The sequence below is a fragment of the Natrix helvetica genome (genome assembly GCF_964273705.1).
Source record: "Natrix helvetica genome assembly, chromosome: 3".
NCBI classification, from domain to species: domain Eukaryota; kingdom Metazoa; phylum Chordata; class Lepidosauria; order Squamata; family Natricidae; genus Natrix; species Natrix helvetica.
The window spans coordinates 121194168-121215442 of record NC_138549.1 but is presented as its reverse complement, the minus strand read 5'-3'; the positions used below and the strand labels follow the sequence as shown (position 1 = coordinate 121215442).

Here is a 21275-nt window from a genome sequence, read left to right as displayed (position 1 = left end):
TTTTTAATTTCCTCCATTAACACATGAGCCCCAGGGGGGGTGCTTTGCTCAAACCTGCTCATGACCACACTCATGTGTTTGTGTTCCCCCTGTCCTGTCTCGCTTTGTGTTTGATCACTGAGCAGGAGCGATGAAACCTCAATCTGATGTCGCATGCACCAGACTCTCTCTGTCTCTCACACACATTTGGCCAGTCTGGGAGCCAGGATTGCTCTCAAACCACAGCGAGGAATGTTGTCTCCGTCAGCCCGGCCTGGCCCAGGGAGCTGGACCCACTGTATGTAGTGCCAAATGAAAAGTGACCTGCCCCCCCACCCCCCGGGGGGGAACAGCGGGTTCCAGGAGGCGGACCTTGTCGAACAGATGCACTTTGGATCATTCTAAAATGGACTGAAAGAACATAAACTTAACCACCTCCACGTCTTCAGGGATTTTCATGCTTTGTTGCCCAGTCTGGAAGTGCTGCGTGTCTGGAATATATATATATATATATTTTTCTTTGTCAAAATTGGTCTGGGGGAGCCTCAGCAGCCACCCTGTGGACATGATGTATTACTGTGCAGATGTTTTCATTTGACAATGGGGTGGAGCTAGGGGCCAGTGTGCTTGAAGATGGCTGCAACTAGGAGCCACCAAGAACTGTACGTTTTGACTCGAGTAACAAACCAGGATCAGCCTAGTTTTGGAGGACACCATCCTGGGCTTCTCCTAGGATGGAGGGAAATAGCACCTTTTAAATGGAAGCTGGAGAGTGCAGCAGACCTGGCTGTGCAGAGGACGCATGTGCGGCCTACATTCCGTAAGAACCACAGCTGGCTTTGCGTTGAATCTGGAGGGCACAACCCAGAGCCTCCCTCTGCAGCATATGTGTGTCCACCAGCCAAGGTCATGCTTTTTTTTTTGATCCAGAAGCGTGCATCTAAACACAGCTTCCAAGGTGCAATTGAAGCATACTTAATCCAGGGTACACTTCAATCTCGGGCTCTCTGGCATGCACTGAAAAATGGGAATCTAACACCTTGGTTTTGCCATACTAAGCAATTATAGAATAGGAAAGAAATCATCCAAATAGCTTTTCCAGAATGCTGTATAAGTACATTGCTGTCCTGCAGGGCAGCACCAGTTCCACCTGCACTTTTCTGGCTTAAGGAAAGTTTTTTTAAAAAAGTGTTGAAAGAGTAGGCTTGTTCGAGACCTACTAGCCATCTCCCCAGGATGTTCATCGCCATCACGCTGCCTACATTCATGGACTGTACAGTTTAGCGTCAGCTGTGGATCTTGTTCTTCTCTGGCAAGTTGCTTACTCCAGCCTTGGTGCTTCAGATTGCAGTGGGATCAGGGACACAGGACCGGCATGTCCACTGGCATCAATGGAAACGTTCCTCCTTGGATCACGGTTACTTTCAAACTGCTTGGTTTGACAGCCAATTCTCCAAGCTCAGCTCACCATTCCAGTAACTTGGCCCCGTCAGAATGCTCCAAGAGGCAGCCCATATAAGGTGTTGAGCGCCACGGGTGTGGCCTGCTGAGCCATCAGTCCATGCTGCAATTATTTTCGTAGAAAATGACAAAAAGAAAAAAGCCCCGCCTCCCGTTCCTCCCAGCCAGTCAGCACGTGTCCCCCTGTTGCTACTGTTGCTACTGAACGCTGCCTTGATGTCTCCCAAAAGCGCCTGGCTCTCACGCCAACAGGTTGCTGCCTTTCTGCCTCAGAAGCCTTCATTTTTTTCTACACTCAGCCAAGTCCTGATGCCTGCTCATAATGGGGATTTTCACGTTGGTCCTTTTGGAAAGTCCTTTTTTTATAACGACGTTCACCGGGAAAGAGACGTTTCTGCTAAGGGAGAGGGGGAAGAGGGGGACAGCTTGGGGAGGGTGAAGGCACTGTTACTTTGACCTGTTTTTATTTTTGTTTTCCATTTGACCACTGCTGAAGGATGTTCTAATTTAAATAGATGAAAAGCCCTTGAGGGGAAGGGTCATGCTTTATAGCAATGTTAAATCTTGTTAGCTGGGTGCAGAATCTGATGCGCTTTATTGACTTAGCCAAGGTTTGCACAATAAGGGGTTCATTGGGACTTGACTGTTGTCATAGCCTGGCTTGTCAAAGAAAGGAGTTGTGAAAAGGAGGCTTTTCTTTTTCAACACCTCCAGTAATATTGTCCATTACTGTTTAGCCTATTGTGGCCTCTGTACTTGCCAATTCCAAAACCTTTCTTGGAATGTTTTGACACATAGAATGTGATTCTCTGAAATCTGTATAAGGTCAACTTGGCATGGCAGTGGCTTCTACAATGCTAAGTAGATCTACGACAACTCGCCACGGGGTAACTCGCCATGGCCAACTCGCCAAGGGACAAATTTGGCTGCGCGACAAGGGTTACACTGATATCAAAGAAATGGTGGAATAGAATCATTAAAGAAAGGGTGCCAAAGGAGGGACACAGTGAAATGTGAACGACAAAAAATAAAATATTTTTAAAATTATTTTAAATAATGACATTGAACTGTTGAATTGCCCTGCAGCGAGTTGACCATGGCAAGTTGGCTGTGGCGAGTTGTCCCATTCCAGTAGGTCACAGGGGATGAAGACCAGCCTCTTCAGCGTATGATCTACTACTGTGTTATTTCCATTGAGTGTTCCTTCTGAACCATTTGACTTTAGCTGGTTAAGTGAAAGGAGGCACAACCCCCCGCTCCCGTCCAAAAAAAAAGTCTGTACAAAAGAAGAGCCATTTGCCCAAGCTCCACCTGGAGCCTGTATTGCTGTTGTGTTCAACATCATTTTGGTCAATTCCTGCTGCTCATACCGAAGCGAACTGTAGGCAGGAACCACTTTGGCTTCCTAATATATGGCTTGTTGCAGTTATTGCAGCAAGGAGGAATATTTAAACCCAGAGGACTTCCCACGTTGCCCTGGAAGCATTTTCCCTTATGACTTGACTCATAGGTGAATGCAAAATGGTAAGTGATGCTTCCAAATGCAGGCAATGGGAAACACTTTTGGCTGTCCCTTATCTATGATGGCTTTCCTCAGCCCTCTGCTATTCAGATGTGTCTGCGCTACAAGTCCCATTATCTAGAACCAGCATGATCCATTAGCCATGCAAATTAGGGCTTGTTGAATGTAGTCCAATGTATCTGAAAGGCATTGACTGGGGAAGGCCAACTTGAAATGCAAAGGTATTAGACTGATTAGCAGATCAGAAGAAAAAGTCACTAGGCCTTTCAGATGTAATTAAGTTACAGTTCTATGTATTCCCGACCCAGATGATAAAAGCTGAGAATGATTAGCTGCATTTGGGGGACTACACAAGTCTTACTCCTGGACAAGGAGAGGCAAACCAAAAAGGCTCTCTTTCAAATTGCCACCTATTAAGGTAGAGGCTAGTTTATTCCTGAATACCCTTATTTTGTTTTGGTATGCCGAACAAAGGTTGGAAGGAAAGATCAATGACTACTCTACGGTGTCTTCCATAAAGCCCCATTCCTGCATAAAAACATGGCAATTATATTCTTCTCGAAGCAACATTGCATTATATTTATGTCAGGGCTCCATTAAGGCAGCTATCAAACAAATGAAGCCTTGGGAATTTTTTCCTTATTAGAAACATCTTCACTTACCTACATTTTGGCTTCTCTGAAACTATTCGAAGTATTAGATTTCTATCAGACAAAAGCACTGGTTACCTGCTCCATCATCCCAGTCCCAAGTACCTCTAAATGCTGAGTTTTTAGACTGTACGTCAAATGCACAAACTAGCCTACAATAACTTCCTATGCAAAATCTTTCTTATATGGCAAATCCATTAATTGCAACAAACTTGAAAGCAGTGGTAGTAAAGGATTCAAACTAAGCTCTCTACAGCAGCAGTGACTTCCAGAGAAAAGAGTTGATTCACCTATTCCTGTGCCAGGTGGGACGGAATTGGAGGGGAAAGGTGTGCCACTCCATTCATGACCAAGGAAGTGTTAAACCTTAACTGTATTAAAGACTGAGAAACTGTCTTGTATGGGGAGCTTGATGTGAAGAGTTCAGCTTCTGCTTCATCACTGCAGCCAATTAATTTTTTAGTGTCCCTCTGCTGTCTATAAAGAGCTAATTAGCTGTTTTAACTGTGGAAAGGATGTATTTGACATGTCTGCTTTTTAATTTATTATTTTTTAAAGATGTATATGCATATATTTACAACTGAGCACACCTTTCATTTCCTAGGCAATAAATCGCCACCGCCATTGTCCAGATCTAAACATATGCCATTGTAGGTTCAAGGTTCTTGTCTTCTAGTATGAATTCCCATTGATCCAATCCATTCTTTTCCTCTTCACTAGCTAGTAAAGTCATTTCCAGCAGAACTCAGCTACAGTCATGTACAGTTGTTTCCATAGTCTTGAGTAGCTGTGATGCATGCAGAAATCCAAGAAATAAATGCTTTCGTGTCACAGCCTCATCTGCTGAATTGGAAATGGTAGTCTTTGAATTTCTGCTTGACAAGCAGCTGTTGAAGTTGGTCGAATATTGCCAAGGAAACAAACCATACTTTTCCTTAAAAAGCCCAGTTTGGTGAGAGAGGAAAGCACAGGAAGAGTTCCGATGACTTAATTTTTTGTGAGGAACAAACTGCTTTCTTAATACTTGGTGGGCTACAGGCTTTTCCTTTGGCTTAGATATCTCAAGTGTATAGGGAGGGTTCTTAATGTAAATATAGCAGAGTTCACCCCTTTTCCTAAATAATGAAACCATAGTTCCGTGTAGGTGCTTCCATTTCAGTGCTTTGTCTACCTTTACTAGAAAATTGAGTAGGGAAAGGGAAAACCAAGAACCTGAATCCAATAGAAAGAGTTGAAGCTATTAAGTTTCCTTGCTACTGGGCAGAGGCATTGTGAAGGAGAATCTAGATTTCTTCTCTTCCAAATATGTAGAGAAATGGCCTCCAGTTCTTCTGATAATGATTAATCGATTATCAGATACCCTTAGTCTTTGCAGAAACAAGATGATTCCCTGCAGGTTTTGTAATTCATTCAGCTTTTGTCTGCTGCGCTGAACAAATGTGCATGGTCTATCTCTCTGGAGACATTACATTAACAGTATCAAAATGGCACAAAAGTCAAGCTTCTGTTACTGAAAAAGAATTGCAGTATTGGTTCCCTTATCCCTGAATGAGCACTGATCACCAAGAGGTAATAATAGAATTACCCGAGGAGTCGGTTTTGCTACGAGTCGTTATACATATGTGTGTTTTTATTAGAAAGGCATTTTTTTTCCAGAAATTAGAAAATATCAAAACAGCATACATGAATATAATGGCAGAATTGATACTGCATTTTGTCACAGCATTTGTTCCTTCAATCTTGTGCAAGACAGAAGGATTCACTTCACTGTTGCAACTCCTTAAAGCTGCAAAGGATTCATCTTCCGTCCCTCAGGATCTGCTGGAGGAAGAACTTCCATATATCCAGGAATTACTCTACAGTCTTTGAATAGAGTCCCATCACTATATTGTCTTGAAATCAAGAGTATCGTGGTGCTTAACACATTTTTACACCACTTCTGCAGCGATTGTTTAAATAGTCTCAACTTCCTTCACTTGAAGCTTTATTGTACAACAGGGAAGCACCATTTAATTTAGAAGAAAGAGCTTTTTTTGATCAAGGCATTTTTCTCTGGGTTAGATCGTGGCAAATTTGCTTAAGTAGATGGATGATGAAGGCAGGCAGATAGATCTGATCAAAACTGAGATTCTAAGAATTCCACTGTACCAGCTTAGAAGTATTATTTCATCTTTATATAAGTCTGAATAGTATGAAACTGGCTCGCAAGCACACACATTTTCAGTACTGTGTACTGCTTTTCCATCATCTAAGCCACAAATGCCCTAAGAATAATCAAGATGGTATAAAACTGCTATTTTATGAGTGTGATTTGTGTTTTGGGGTAAATCTTATCAACTCCATAACAAGAGTTAATTTTTTTTAAACCTCTGTTTAGGTTTCTGTCTCTTATGCAACTATTAATAGCACGGGAAATTTGTGGACTAACAATATTACCACTGACCATCCTCAGTTTAATAAAAAGAGCAGGTATGGAATAAGAATGAAAAGATAAAAGGATTTGGAATGAGAGTTGTGTAGTCTTTCACATAACAAGAATCAAAAGCTTTCTTACTTTTGAATAAGTAACAAGACCTTCACATATAACAACTGAAAGTGTACGTTAGTGTTTACTTTTACAGTAATATCAAAATGATCAACAGTGCTTACATTATTCAGGATTAGATAATGCTGTTATTCAGCTCAATGCTGTATAGTGGTTGGCGTATCTTATAAGAGACTAAACTGGGCTCCAGTAAGGCTGTTTTTATCTAATAAAGGTTTAAGCTAAACCAACCATCCAAAAGTCAGGAGTCTCTGCTGCTGAGCTGAAGTTCTCCCTTTCAGCAATGGCTCAGCAAAATTCCATAGGCTGTAGCTCAAGACTTCTAACCCACACAAGTTTCATTTATAAATCTAAGGAATGTAATGATAGGATAAGGACTGGTAGTCCCTGCTTCCTTACTCCAGGATCCTCAAACCACAAACCCAGAGTGTGATAACATTAGAGGAGATGCACAACGCAAGCTTTTAAAGTTCTCTTGAAAGAAGGGATTCCAGGAGTTTCTATGAGACCAAAGCCGCTTTATCTTCAAAAGGAAGGCACCGTCCGAGATTATTGGTTTTTTTCTGGCTTTTTCCCAAGATTATAGTGATTGCTGGTAGTATTATCTTAAAGGACAGATGGAGTAGACAGGACAGGTCTACAAACACTTGAAATCAGTATGCACGTAATATTAATTTGTACAGGTAGTCCTCGATTTGTGACCACATTTGAGCCCAACGTTTCTGTTGCTGAGACATTTGTTAGGTGAATTTTGCCCCGTTTTACAACCTTTCTTGCCACGGTTGTTAAGTGGATCACTGAAGTTGTTAAATTAGAGACATGGTTGTTAAGTGAATCTAGCTTTCCCATTGACTTTGCTTGTCAGAAGATCGCAAAAGGGGATCATGTGATCTCAAGGACATTGCAACCGTCATACATATGTGCCAATTTCCAAGCATCTAAATTTTGAACATGTGACCACGGAGGGGGGGGGGGGGAGGAAGAATGCTGCAACAGTCATAAGTGTGAAAAATGGTCATTCACTTTTTTCAATGCCTTTATAACTTTGAATGGTCACTAAAGGTACAATTGTAAGTCGAGGACTACCTGTGTTGTACTTTTTACATACACCTTAAATCTATTCCGTTATTTAGACCAATCAATAATGTGCTTTTTTTTAAATCTGAGGATTGGGATTTTGTTTCTGAAAACAGTGTGGATAGTTTTTCAGCTGCTAGTCATTGGATCCACACAAGTTCAGTATCCAGGTCATTCTACCAATGAGCACTGCCTGCAGATAATCTCCCACTAATACGTGGGTTGCAGAGGTGGTATTTAGCTGGTTCTCTGCAGTTCAGGCGAACCGGTAGCGGTGGCTGCAGGAGGCTCCTCCCACTCGCCCTGACGTAATGTGTGAGCCCTGTGCATGCGCAGAAAGCGGTGTGCCTGTGCAGACACGGCGCATGCGCTCACATTTGCGAACTAGTAGGGAAGGTAAATGAATCCCACCGCTGGTGGGTTGACTTTCTCCCCACAGACTGTCTTAGAGACCCAATGTTTTTCCATTGACACTGGTGAGGTAGGACACTTACAGGGTGAGGTAAGGCACTTCAAATCCCAGGGATCCATCCCCTCATTTTGAATGGCTAGAAGTCTTTGGCAGTCTCAGCCTGCTGTTCTGAAAAGTGCCCGGAGGGATTGGCTTCTGACATGCAGCTGTAGAGGGAGATGGAGAGAGAGAGAGAGAGAGAGAAAAGAGAAGTAAATGTGTTTAATTCATTATTTTATAATTCTATCACCGAGGAAGCTTGTGTTCCCCAAAAGGTCAGGCAATTCGTGACTGGAAACTGAGCAGAGAAAACAAATCAACCAAAACTCTAATCCTGTGTTATTCTTATATGGCAAATCCATTGTTTGAAATAGGATTAACCTTCCTCTCTACATATTGAGCAATGTCGTCAACAAAAATCTGGCAGCCCACTTAGGTTCAGTATGGCAACCTGAGTACTACCAGTGGTGTCCGTTGTTGAGAATTCTGGGAGCTGAAGTCCATGCATCAGCCAACATGCAGACTAGGAAAGGAAAACACTATATAGTACAAAAAATGTAATTGTAAAAGCATGCAAGAAACAGGTCACGCTGTTTCACCAGAGGTCTTCTCTTACACAGACAGTGCTCTACTTATGAACAGATTACGTTCCAGATTTATGATCAAGTCTATTTTGTCCACAAGTCAAAACAAGGGCAGGTATGTGGCATGTTGTGAATGATCTTCTCCCAAATCCAAGGACTTTCTAGGTTGGAATTGCAAATGCTTTTTTGTATGCCTCTGTTTAACACACGTTTGTCCTGGCATCCAGAGTATAGAAATTCTATATCTTCCTTGTACATAGACCATGCTAATTTCCCCTCTATTGTTCCTATTTTAGTGTATGTGCTGCTAAAGGAAACACAAAGTGAATAACCTATAAACCAGGTTATGTAGTCCATTATCTGGCACGGATACAAACATGTTTCATGCGTTTCAAGATGATAAAGAATTGTGGCAATGAGGAATGATGTAATGATTATACCTCATTGCTCCTATTACGGTATTTTGGTTTCACAGGTAGTCCTCAACTTACAACCCTAACTGAACCCCAATGACTTTGCTTGTCTGGGAAGGTTACGAATGGCAATCACATCATCCTGGAACAGTGCAATTATAATAAATACATGCCAATTTGTCAAGCATCCAAATTTTGAGCACATGACTATGAGGATGCTGGTCGTAAGTGTGAAAACCAGACACAAGTCACTGTTTTCAGTGCCATTGTAGCTTCTGTCATTAAGTGAAGAGTTGTAAATTGAGGACTACCTGTACTATCTAAACAAGACCCAGATGGGGTTATTTCATATCATGTCTAGATTAAGAACTTGTTTCTCACTCAAGAAGGCAATCTGAGGTTACACACGCCTACCATTTTAATAGATGAAATGGCACTGAGGACAAACTTATCCCCGTGTAGTTTTTCTAACAATACATTTCAACAGAATTGCAAAACTCTTTAGCGTGTCCCTGTGTATTCACTCACCTTTCTTCTCAACTCCAGCAATTGGTTTAGTGGATCTCTGTCCACCAGATGTTTCTGAACTCACAGGTTTAAACTGGCTGTATTTCCCAGGAACTGTAAATCTGCCTGAAACAGAAGCAGTATGATAGGTAGGCATTGGGAGTTGGCTTGGAGTGTGTCTTGTTTGAATCTGACCACGAGGCTTGGAGGTGGCTTGTCTTTTGGGGCCATTGCTTCCCATAGTTTTCACCTGACCTGGGATGAAAGAAAAAAAAAGATTTAATGACAAATCAGCAAAATGTTTCTAGACAAACTGACTGGATCCTACTTAATTCTTTAAATGTAAAAAGGTGTGTAAGGTATAAGGGCCAAGATACATTGTTTATATGGATTTTCAAGAGTACTTTACTTAAGTCCCTTCCTACGTCCACTAAGCAGTCACACAGCAAGGAATGGAGCAAGAAACAAAGGCAACTCACAGTGAAAGGGGAAAATGTGTGAGCTCTAAAGATTTGAATTAATGCTGATACCAGTTCGCTTATCAGCTAGAGAATCAGGCATTAATGATGGGTGAATAATATGTGGCATGTAGATAACACTTGAGTTTTCAATCTAGTAAAGACCCAGACTGAACAGCTAAAAAAACTTGTTTATAAACTAGTTTCTCTCTTGTTGCCACATAGCAGATTGTGGATTCTAGTCCACTTTAGGCATAAAGTCAGCTGAGTGACCCTGGGCCAGTCACTCAATCCTAGGAAGCAGACAATGGCAAACCACTTGTGAAATCTTGCCAAGACTTTCGTGAGACCTGATCAATGGATTAAGGCAAAATACAAGTAATTTACTTTAACTTACTTGCATTTGTCTTCTGGAGAGATGCCATCTTTTCTGGAGCAACTGGGTTTTTTTCCACAGGGCTGGCTCGCCGGAGACGCATCTGAGGATTCGGCTTTCCTTTCACTTGTGCAGCAAGCACTGTCCCTTGGTTAGAGGAAGCCTGCAAATATATCCACAGCGAGATTCCAGAGGAAATTACATTTTGTGTTACACTGTCACAAAGATGGCCGGTGCTCCATAAGATTCAGAACAGGGGTGGGCTCCAGCAGTTGCTACTGCTGATTCGCTCTTGGCCGCGCAAAAAACAAGATGGCGGCGCCTATGGTGCCACCCGGAGAACCGGCTTGGGGCTGTGGCCACCAAACCCACCACTGATTCAGAAGCTTTTCTGTTGTGCATGAAAAGCAAACGTATGGTCCTACATGCACACACATCCTTCCGTGGATGAATATACATGAAGGCTAATTGTACAACTTACCTGTATGCTTTTTGAGGTGTTTATAGCCTTAGCTTGCATTGATACAAACAAAGATAGGCTAAGCACTCTTTCAGCCTGGAGAACCTTGCAAAAGTTAGTCACTATACATACAACTTTTATGCAGTGGTGTACATTTTTAACTATCTGCCCAGTTTTCTCTCCTTCCTCCCCCCCAGCAGCTCTTCTGTTGAAAATACCTGTGGGCCTTGATCAGGATTATTTTTAGCAGAAGCTTCTATCTTCCTCTGCATTTTCCTTATGCTGGTTTGAGGGAGAGGTTTCACATGCAGCAATGGCTGCTGGCCTTTGGTGGTAGTGGGGAGGACGAGTCGTTTCTCTGTGCTGTTGTTCCTGATGGTTGCCTGAAGCTTAAGGCAGAAATAAAACAGGTGCAGTTTTTGAACAGAACTACTATTCTGTAGAAAATTAGCTACAACCTTTTACACAGATTTTCTATTGGGGGGGGATCCAAAACATGGAGGTACACATCCCATTCGAAGAAGTGTGGTCCTCAAAGCAGAATAGCAGTTTTTAAAAGGCAAAAAAATAAGTAAACATATGACTAAGTTAAAAACAAACGGGCAGATTCCACAGAAAAAGTACATAAACTGAAAGGAACAAAGTTTTAACTGGTTGTCTAAACATGTTTATCAGAATGTATTTTTTTTTCCAAATGGACTACGCACATAACTTTCTTCTACGGCTGTGTTGTAATGTAGAAGGTGGATATAAAAATGAAAAACATTTGATGGTCAAGAACTGTATTTCCCATTTAGAAGAGGGAAGCTGAGATGTATATGGGTGAAGCAATGATATGCTGTGGGCAAGGCCATATACTAGTAGAGCCAGGTTTTGGATTCCTACCCATTCTCAAGACAGCACTAGCACTTACACTTATATACCACTTCATAGTGCTTTTACAGCCCTCTTTAAGTGGTTTACAGAGTCAGCCTATTGCCCCCAACAAGCTGGGTCTTCATTTTACCCAGCTCAGAAGGATGGAAGGCTGAGTCAACCTTGAGCCGGTGAGAATCGAACTACCGAACTGTAGCTAGCAGTCAGCTGAAGTAGCTTGCAGTAGTGCACTCTAGCCACTGCGCCACCTCGGCTCTAATGGCAGGCAAATAGTTGTTTTTTGTTTGTTTAACATAGTACACCTATTTTAGGACATTAAACTTTCTGTTTGTATTCTGCCTTGAAATGGTGAAAATCTTAGCAAGCTGTTTGATAAAATAAAAGGGACTACAAGAGCCACAAAATTAACTACTTGGGGAATGCAATTTAGCTACTCCTGCCATTAGCAATCTTCAATTCCTAACAACTTTCATACAAATCTAAAGTTGACTGGCACAGATTCTGCACAAAAACCTAAGGTATTGAAAGAGTACAGTAGGCATCTCTGCCCATCTCTCCTTCTACTATACATTTAATGCAAAGTGAAACAAGTATCTTTCTTAAATGTATATAACTTTCTCAAAAATCGAAGGATTTTGACTGTAATGTAAACGTCAGCATTTCCAGAATCCATGATCACGACTGTATATATACTATACTAGATGTTACACACAGAGATACATTCTTGTTTAAAAGTATTAACTATTATTCTTTATGCATTTTGATCTGCTCCAGAAGATGCTTCTAAAATAGTAGGGCTTCCTTGTGATTTCTGAAGCATAAGGCAATATGGGAACGTAAACTCAAAGAAGAGAATATAATGTATATTTTAGTAAGGCCACACTTGGAATATTGCATTTGGTCACCATGATATTAAAATACGTAAAGACTCTGGAAAGAGTACAGAGAAGAGTAACAAAGATGATTTGTTTGGAAGCTAAACATATGAAGAACGGTTATAGGAATTAGATATGTCTAGTTTAATGAAAAGAAGGACTGGGGATGATATGATAGCAGCGTTCCAATATGTGAGGGACTGCCTCAGAGTGGTCAACCTATTCTCCAAAGCCCCTGAAGGCAAAACAAGAAGCTTGTTCTGGATGTTCCATCCATGTTCTTGGATGGAAACTGATCAAGGAGAGACGCATCCTAAAAATAAGGAGAACTTTCCTGACAGAACAATTAATCAGTGGAATGTCTTGCCTTTAGAAATTGTGGATGCTCCATCACTTAAGGTTTTAAAGAAGAAATTGGACAACCATTAGTCTGAAATGGTATAGAGTGTCCTGTTTGAGCAGGTGGGTGGACTAGAAGACCTTCAAGGTCTATTCTAACTCTGTTATTCTGTTATTCAAATAAGAGGGTGCTGGGTAGAGAAAGAAGTTATCAGGATGGGGATTTTCTTTCATAATACTGAATTTGCAGATTGAATTTCGCAAAATGGAAATGATTAGAGCTAAATTATCTTTTGCAGGGCTAGTTTACCACAAAAAGTACTTGGAGAACCTTGGTAAAGAAATGCTACATATTGTCACAATCCATGTAATGAACTATTGCATCATCTTTGTTATGTGGTAATAGGAAGATAATGCTAATAAGCACCATACAGAGCTACTTAAAAGGATCTTTGTGTAACTACTGCAATATGGGGAAAAGATTCAGCAACTGTACCATCTCAGTTTTAAAAAAACTAAAAAGAAACAAATCCCTTAGTTCTTTGGCTCTAGCAGTCCAGAAATTTAGGTGTGGGGATGGGGGATTACACAGCAATTGGATTAAAAAAGAAGCTATCATGTGTGCAATATGTGTGGACAAAATATCTACAAACGTTTTCAGTTAGCGAACCTGACACTGCTATCTTTACAATTCTAAGAAGTCTAGGAGGTCAATTGCTGAGGTTTTGAGAGATTGTAACTCTTAATAGTGTTGAAAGGTTGACTAAGTATAATAAAGCACAAGCTTAGGAAGAAACCAGAATCAAAACCAATGGTTTCCTAAGCACAAATCTCACAATCTACATGCCTTATTGATGAGCTTCTGTCCGGCCACCATACCTTTTTGTTTCTCGATGTCATCGTCATCAAGGCCTTGGGTTCAGAGAGCTTAGTTTGGGGAACATCAGTGCTGCAAACATAAGATGTATTTCGGAGTCTTCTGGGACTAGGCAAGTCCACCAGGCGGGGAGAAGGAATTCTACCTTCAGAAAATGGAGCTTTGGGGGAACCTTGAGCCAAGCAGGTAACTGGTTCCACTGTATAAGATGTATTTCGGAGTCTTCTGGGACTAGGCAAGTCCACCAGGCGAGGAGAAGGAATTCTACCTTCAGAAAATGGAGCTTTGGGGGAACCTTGAGCCAAGCAGGTAACTGGTTCCACTGTTGGGAGCAGAGCTTTCATAGGGCTGTTCTTCACATTGAAAGTCTTTCTCCGGGACTTCTGGGGAGCCTCAGTCTCTGCACACAAGAACCTGATTGGGGGTAGAAGCTCATGTTCTAGAACTGTCTCAAGCTTTGTTTCAGAAGTGATATTCTTCTTTTCCAGAAGCTGACATTTCTCAAGCTGCATAGCCAGCTGGTTAGCTTCTTTCATAACCTCCTCCAGCTTCATTGGAGTCAGGGGACTCCACTGGGGAGTTGATTCTTTGGTCCTTCCACCATTCTCCAACAAGATGTTCAGATCAACTGCTTGTGCCACGCTCTTGTCACTGACTTCAAGGGGACAAGTTACAGACTCTCCCTCCTCTTGTCTATAGCAGCAGTAAGTGCTGAGAGAGAGAGAGAGAGAGAAGAAATTAAACACATTTACACATTCAAGGAAACAGCCATGTAACTCAAAATAAAGGTTCATATTTTTATTATTGTAGACTTGTTATGAGAGCCATGTAAATACTGTAAAAAAAAAAAGAATATAAGAAGGTCACCTAAGAAAATAGCTCCCACCCGGCCGGATTTCAAAGTATTTGGCTTTTGTACAAAACCAGAATAAAGATTCTCACTAATAGCATTCTCAACTGTTTTTATTTTAAAATACATTGGAAATATATTAGGGATTAGATACATAATCGTTTAATTTAAGGAATGGACAACAAATTAGAATCATTTGTGTATATTTTCACTTTTCTCTCAAGTAATTTATTTGATCCGCTAAGATCTTCATTTAAGCACCCTTGAGCAAAATCTTTGCATGGCTTTTCATTTTTACTCTCCGGGCCAGGGTGGGTGGGGGAAGAGTTATTTGCTTCAGTGATCCTGACAGCATGATCATGAACTTCACGAGGATCTCCTTGCTGATAAGATCAGAAGGATGAGGAATAAAGTAAGGCTGATTCAGTAGGAATGAAGGCAAGAAAAGCTTGTTATCTAGGGAAGGAACTCCAAAACGAATGCCAGAAGACAGCAAGCCACATCTTCATTATTGCCAAGGAAGCTTCACAGACATGGCTGTAACATTTAGATAGAATTGATTTTAGATTACAAGAAGAACAGATTAGGACATTTCTCTCGTAATCGAGAAAAAAAATCATCAATAGATCTGGAGTAGACGACATGGCTTTTATCAGTGCTACAAGTAAGCCTGATCACTGACAGTGGTATTCTCATTTTATAAGGATAGACTAAGTTGGAACAAGGAATGTAAAGTACAATGATCCAAAGGAAATCTGACATTTTCAAAGTAGGAACGAAATGTACTAAACTGCATGTTTTAGGAATAACTCAACTTAGTAGATACACTAAGTGAATTTGACTTGGTCCCTTTAATTACAATATATTATATATTAAGGACATGAGGCCATGCAAAGGAATGAAGCATCACTGATACTTAGAAAAAATATCGTTGCTTACCTATAACATGATAAATGACAAGATAATGTATTTCAGAATTAGGAGGGCATATAGTGAACATCAATGTCAAGAAAGGTATGCACCAATTATAGACACATTGATGGAAGGCATTGACAACTTCTATGGCAAATTGCAAAAGAATGATTGAAATGCAAAATGTGGAGAAATGGAGAAAACTGGAATTGCAAGAAGATTTGGACTAAGTAAATGCAATAATGCAGGAGATGTTAAGAGTTTTATGAAGAAACATCTGTCTTCATTATCAACATTTGTTTCAAGCAATGTAAAAGCAGATCACATCTGGACATCACTGAACGGACAACATCCAAATAAAATCTTTCATAATAAAATACAGAAAATGGAGATATACACTCTAATTCACCAGGACATTTTCAGATACAGTTTGTAGGACCCACTGATTTGACCTAGAGCATATACAGTAAGAATATAAGACAATTGAGAACCAAATTTAGTATATTTAATTTAGGGGGGGGGGAAGAATCTCATTAAAAAAGTGAAAAATATTAAGATGACAAACAATATCAACCACAAATCCTGAATTCACAGGTAGAATCAAAAAAATGAAGGAGATTGCTAGTTTTGCCTTTTGACAGGCATGGAGGATGTTTAACATGAGTTAACGAAAATACAGTAATCCTAGCAATGAAAACAATGACAAATTTAGACAAGATGTGAAGATTAAGGATATTTTCTGTGACAAGAGTTAAGACAATCCCTTCCCCAAGTGATAACATACAGATATGGAAGCTTGATATTTTAATAGATCAAGAGAAAGGATTTGATAGAGTAGTGCCACCTACTCTAAAAAAACAACTGGACAAAATAAAGACTCCTTTAAAATTCTGATCACCAAGTAGAAACTCATACATTACATAGACAAACTTTGAATATGTAATGCAAATGGATGATGACCTAGAAAAAATTATTGTGCATGACAAGATTGATAGAAATAGAAGAATGGAAAGGTAATGGAAAAATTGAATGAGCAGGATCAAGGAAATTATTGGAATATCCTTAGAAGTTAGTTATCAGATGATCCTGGTCAAGTTAGCAGGAAGGGACTGGACCTGAGTTCATGGCCCCTAAAGTAACTACCGTATTTATTCGAGTATAACGCGCAAAATTTTCTACCAAAAAAAGAAATCAAAGTGTGGGTGCGCGTTATAAACGAGGGCTGGGGTGGCAGTGGCGGCCGGTCCATTGAGGGCGCAGGCGAATTGTAAATTTCCGGGATGCAGCCTCGATCCCGGCCTCAGGCGCCGCCGCGCCGTGCTCAATAGTCGCAACTCAGCTGCCTGCCGCCTTTCCCCTCCTTTGTCTCCCAGCCGGGGCGGCCCGCCGCTGAGTTGCAACTATTGCCGCCGCTGCTGCCGCCGTTCACAGTACCCGCCTCTCACCCTCTTCCTCCAGTCGGCAGGAGGAAGAGGGTGAAAGGTGGGTCCTGTGAACGGCGGCAGCAGCGGCGGCAATAGTCGCAACTCGGCGGCGAGCCGCCCCAGCTGGGAGACAAAGGAAGGGAAAGGCAGCAGACAGCTGAGTTGCGACTATTGCCGCTGCTGCTGCCACCGTTCACAGGACCCGCCTCTCACCCTCTTCCTCCAGTCGGCAGGAGGAAGAGGGTGAGAGGCGGGTCCTGTGAACGGCGGCAGCAGCGGCGGCAATAGTCATGGCCGCACGTGTTCAACAACGTTTTTTTGTCAATTACAATGCTTGGTGTGAAACAAAATTTTATACCGATTTTTAATCGAAAATTAGGGGGGGTGCGTTATACACGTGTGCGCGTTATACTCGAATAAATACGGTAATCCCATGTTTAATTTTTAAAAAAACACAGTGGTTGTGAAGGTACTTGCTTATCAACTTCACACATTTGCTATTTACTCATGTGATAGCTTCTATGAATTATCAGTAATGATTTATCAGTCTTACCCATCCAACGAAAATAGATCAAAATCTAGTGTCTCATCAATAATAAATTTTATATCTGAAAAATAAGAAATCATAATCATTGGAAGTATTAACCTAGATATTTAACCTTTATCATCACCACAAATATTACCTAGACATCTTAACAGTTCTAAGCTAGAAGAGAGCGAGAGAGAGATTATTTGTACTTGGGAAGAATATTCCCAAGAAAAAGCTACTTAAAGCCCTTATAAACTCCATGGAAACAAACACATGTGCCCCGAAACACATGGAAAAATAGTGGCAAAACAGAGTTAAAGTCATCTTTCTATTCATTATTCTGCTACTAATAACTTTAATATATTCTGAAAATTATACATGTTGTGGAGAAACCTGACCTAGACAATTATGTATAGTTAGGCATATTTACACCAAATGAAATCTACCCGAATAAACTTATAATTCTTCATAATATCGTACAGAAAGCTTCACACCAAGTATTACAGAGTTAAAAAGTTTCTACACCATCCTGAAAGGGGACTTATACAAGGAAGATGGATGTTATAAAATGTTAGCAACAAGTTGTAATGTTTCTAGTTCAAATGACTTTGGATATGGTGTGGAACAATTTCATGCATATATTTAAATGCATAAACACTGACTTTCTGTACTCACCCTTTGATGGCTCCATGCTTTCTAGCAATCATCTCAGGATACTACTAAATAACTGAAGTGGGAAGATAACAAATACATCTTGAATGTTAAGGGAGATGTGTTCTGCTATTTTTACATATTAGAAAAACAACAACTTGATCGGAACGTAGAAAGCTGTTATCTTCAGATTACTGGCATTGACGTTCCAAATTTTCAGGCAAACAGTTTTTATTTGAAAGTTTAATCCCAGTTTGATCATACAAAACCATCTTGTTTATTAATTTAATAGCAACTTTAAATCTACTATTTTTATTTTAAAAATTTGAAATCCATAAAATAATGTATGTGTGTTAATTATACAATAGTTGTTATTGATAACATTATACTCTGCAAAGTTGGATTTTGGAAAAGGCCTACTCAACAAATGCTACAGAAGTTACAGAAATCTCACTAACAGCAGATTTTAAAAAGCTGCTTCTTGGTGAAATGGTGAAAAAAACTGGATGATAAAAAAATACATACAAAAGAGTGCTTTAAGAAATTAGAATTAAAAATACTCTATAATTTGTATATAAAAACCACAATGACTAGGAATGTAATCGGAGAGAGCAAGAACCAGTTTAGATTAGCAATTGCAGAAATATTTGAATGAAAGAGTTTTGGAATTGGGTATGAAATGCTCTGGGATGAAACTGAAGTGAAGTAATACTGAAAGGTATATTTTAGAGATCTGTATGGGCATGATAGAAACACATGAAATAAATGCTGTAAATGTTAGTAGTCCAGAGGTAAAAGTAAAGGTTCCCCTCACACATATGTGCTAGTCATTCCCAACTCTAGGGGGTGGTGCCCATCTCCATTTCAAAGCCGAAGAGCCAGTGCTGTCTGAAGACGTCTCCGTGGTCACGTGCCAGCATGACTAAATGCCGAAGGCACACAGAACATTGTTACCTTCTCACCAAAGGTGGTCCCTATTTTTCTACTTGCATTTTTACATGCTTTCGAACTGCTAGGTTGGCAGAAGCTGGGACAAGTAACAAGAGCTCACTCCGTTATGCGGCACTAGGGATTCAAACTGCTGAACTATCTGATCGACAAGCTCAGCATCTTAGCCACTGAGCCACTGCGTCCCCTAGTAGTCCCCCCCAAAAAATAGACAAAAATAAATACTATGAGAATGTTGAAAAATGTAGAAAAGTTAAACTATGGACGTGATTTGCTTATGAAGTGACTGCTACTTGTTACTTACTACATGTTCATTTGTATGCAAAAGACCTGCATCTGTGCCTATCTTTGAAAGAATGAAAGTGAAAGGTAGTAAGAGTGAGTTTAGTTTATTAAGTATCCCTGGGAAAGTGTTTGGCAGAATTCTCCTTGAAAGGATAGAAGTTATTATGTCAGGATGAAGAATCTGAGAAATGCAGGGCAGCTTTACACAAGGCAGGGGTTGCACAGATTAGATCTTACTTTTCAGCAATTCACTGAGAAATGTATGAGTGTGAGAAAGATGATTTATTGTAGAGTTTTAATATGTGTAAGTACACAATGGAGCAAATTGCCTGAAACAGTGGATCATATTTTGTGGAAATGGAATTGAAAGATGGTTGCTGAATGTGTTCAGAGTGACACGTGGAAATAAAATGTGCATGAGAATGAACAGAATACTTAGCAAATTGTTCCTAATGTGCAGAGAATAAGTTCCTTTTGGTTATTTAATGTACTTGAATATATGTATAATACTTGTGACAATATTAGAGGCAGATTGATTATGAATAGAAATGGCTGTGTATTTTTGTATGTAGCTCCTGTGTGTTATTAGCTGAAAACACCAATGATTTTCAGGAAATATTAAATGAATTGTACAAAATATACTGGTGTGATTCTGTGATATAATGAAGACTGAACTACAGACAAAATGTATGCAGTAAGGGAAAAGCAAGTGAGTTAAATGGAAGAGAAGACCAAGAGGTTGGATGGAATAGATGAAATCCTCAAAAAAAGCGGGGAGAAATTTAAGAACAAAAAGCATTGCACAGGCAAGAACATTTGCAGGGATAGAAAAGTGTGGAGAATAAAATGGTGTTGATATAAACGAATTTAGTTACAGTATCTTTTACTTTCTCTCTTGCCTTTTTTTTTTTTTTGCGTACTAGTTCGTATTCTGTGCTTTGAATGGGCATTTATGGATGGATGTGGTTACATTAAATGCTAGAAACTTCCTGCTCTTAAAATTGTTACAAATTGCAGAATTGTTTCATTACATTATTAACACAATATCTAACAAATGCAGTCAGAAAGTGGGACCAAAAAACTTGAATCAAAAGACTTTGGAATGCTGTGCTTACAAGTGTTGCAACTTCTCAGGCAATCCAAATGAAAATTATGCAGCTTTTCTCTTCAATTTAGGGATAAGAATCAACGTTCCTTACTCTGACTATTCAAAAGGACACTGACAATAACAATGTTGCCACATCGGAACATCTTTTGTATCACCAGGATTGAACTCAGGAGAACCAGTGAGCTTCCAAACAGCGCAGCCCTGGCCACAGTTTATTTCAGACAAGAATGAAACCATCCATATAAGCGGTCACCAACTGGTGGTCTCTGGACCACTGGTGGTCCTTGAGAAAATTTTGGTGGTCCGCAGAAAAATTATTTGCATGTTTTATATTGCACTAAATATTATTTATCATTTTAAAAAAAATCACATTAGTGGTCCACGGGATTTAAAATTATCAATTTAGTGGTCCCTGAAGTCCGAAAGGTTGGTGACCCCTGATCTATATGCATGTCCGTTTGACTTGTTATGCTTTCTCGTGTATCCCAAGATTGGGAGTGAAGTGCTTTGAGTCTGACCATCCTCTGACTAGCTAACTAAATTGCAGTTATTCGGAATAATATGCATATACTTCTTAGAAGAAACGAAGACCTCCTATGCTTTACCCGATAAAAAGAAAACAGCTTACAAGAATCAAGGGCAACCCTAACAGGGAGGAAGGCAGGCAGGACGCAGTTTTACTTTGCTTGGAGGAAACTCTCACTCTGCTCAGGGAAGGGTGTGTGTGTGTGTGTGTGTTTGATTCCCTGATATGTTCAGCATTGCAACTTTTAGCTCCTGAGTAAAAGAGCTAAAGACGGGTGTTTCATTTGCAAACAAAAGCAAAGTGCAAATCAAGCCTCCATTCAATGTTTTAGACGCTCCCATTTGGTTCTTAGCCACACCTAAATCCTACGGAGTGCGGCTTCATTTTGCCCCTTTCGTGCGAAAAATCTACCCATCCCTCCATGCAACATGCAATCCATCCCCGCCTCCAGCCTTACCATCTCCCCCACGCTCTCACCGCCAAGCTCCTCCGCTGCTACGAACAGGCAAAAAAAGGAAACGCAAATTCGAATTTCCCCCTTTTGACTCCGTCACAATAGAGTTCGGCATTCCTTTACAGCGATTGGTCCAAG

At 40.4% G+C, this 21275-nt stretch overlaps 2 protein-coding genes across 6 annotated transcripts in view; one reads left to right on the top strand and one right to left on the bottom strand.

Moving 5' to 3' along the window:
- Window positions 1-4255, top strand: part of CELSR2 (cadherin EGF LAG seven-pass G-type receptor 2) — a 121181-nt gene extending 116926 nt beyond the window's left edge. For both annotated transcript variants that reach the window (XM_081946665.1, XM_081946664.1), the window contains exon 35: window positions 126-4255. In XM_081946665.1, the coding sequence (XP_081802791.1) occupies window positions 126-147 (22 nt within the window). In that variant the 3' untranslated portion in view covers window positions 148-4255. The remainder of the gene's footprint in view (window positions 1-125) is intronic.
- Window positions 4147-21248, bottom strand: PSRC1 (proline and serine rich coiled-coil 1). Of its 4 annotated transcripts, none has more exons than XM_081946667.1 (10): window positions 21141-21248; window positions 17841-17892; window positions 17190-17244; window positions 13453-14161; window positions 10702-10872; window positions 10505-10579; window positions 10045-10186; window positions 9211-9444; window positions 7729-7852; window positions 4147-6762 (listed from the first exon to the last, which is right to left on the bottom strand). In XM_081946667.1, exons 2-9 carry the CDS (start codon window positions 17854-17856, stop codon window positions 7770-7772), a joined length of 1485 nt encoding a protein of 494 aa, XP_081802793.1. In that variant the 5' UTR covers window positions 17857-17892; window positions 21141-21248; the 3' UTR covers window positions 4147-6762; window positions 7729-7769. The 4 variants fall into 4 exon arrangements, with proteins under 4 accessions (XP_081802793.1, XP_081802794.1, XP_081802792.1 ...); XM_081946668.1 differs by having other exon boundaries at window positions 21161-21234; XM_081946666.1 differs by lacking the exons at window positions 17190-17244; window positions 17841-17892; window positions 21141-21248 and having other exon boundaries at window positions 13453-14390.
- Between the last annotated feature and the right edge of the window lie 27 nt (window positions 21249-21275).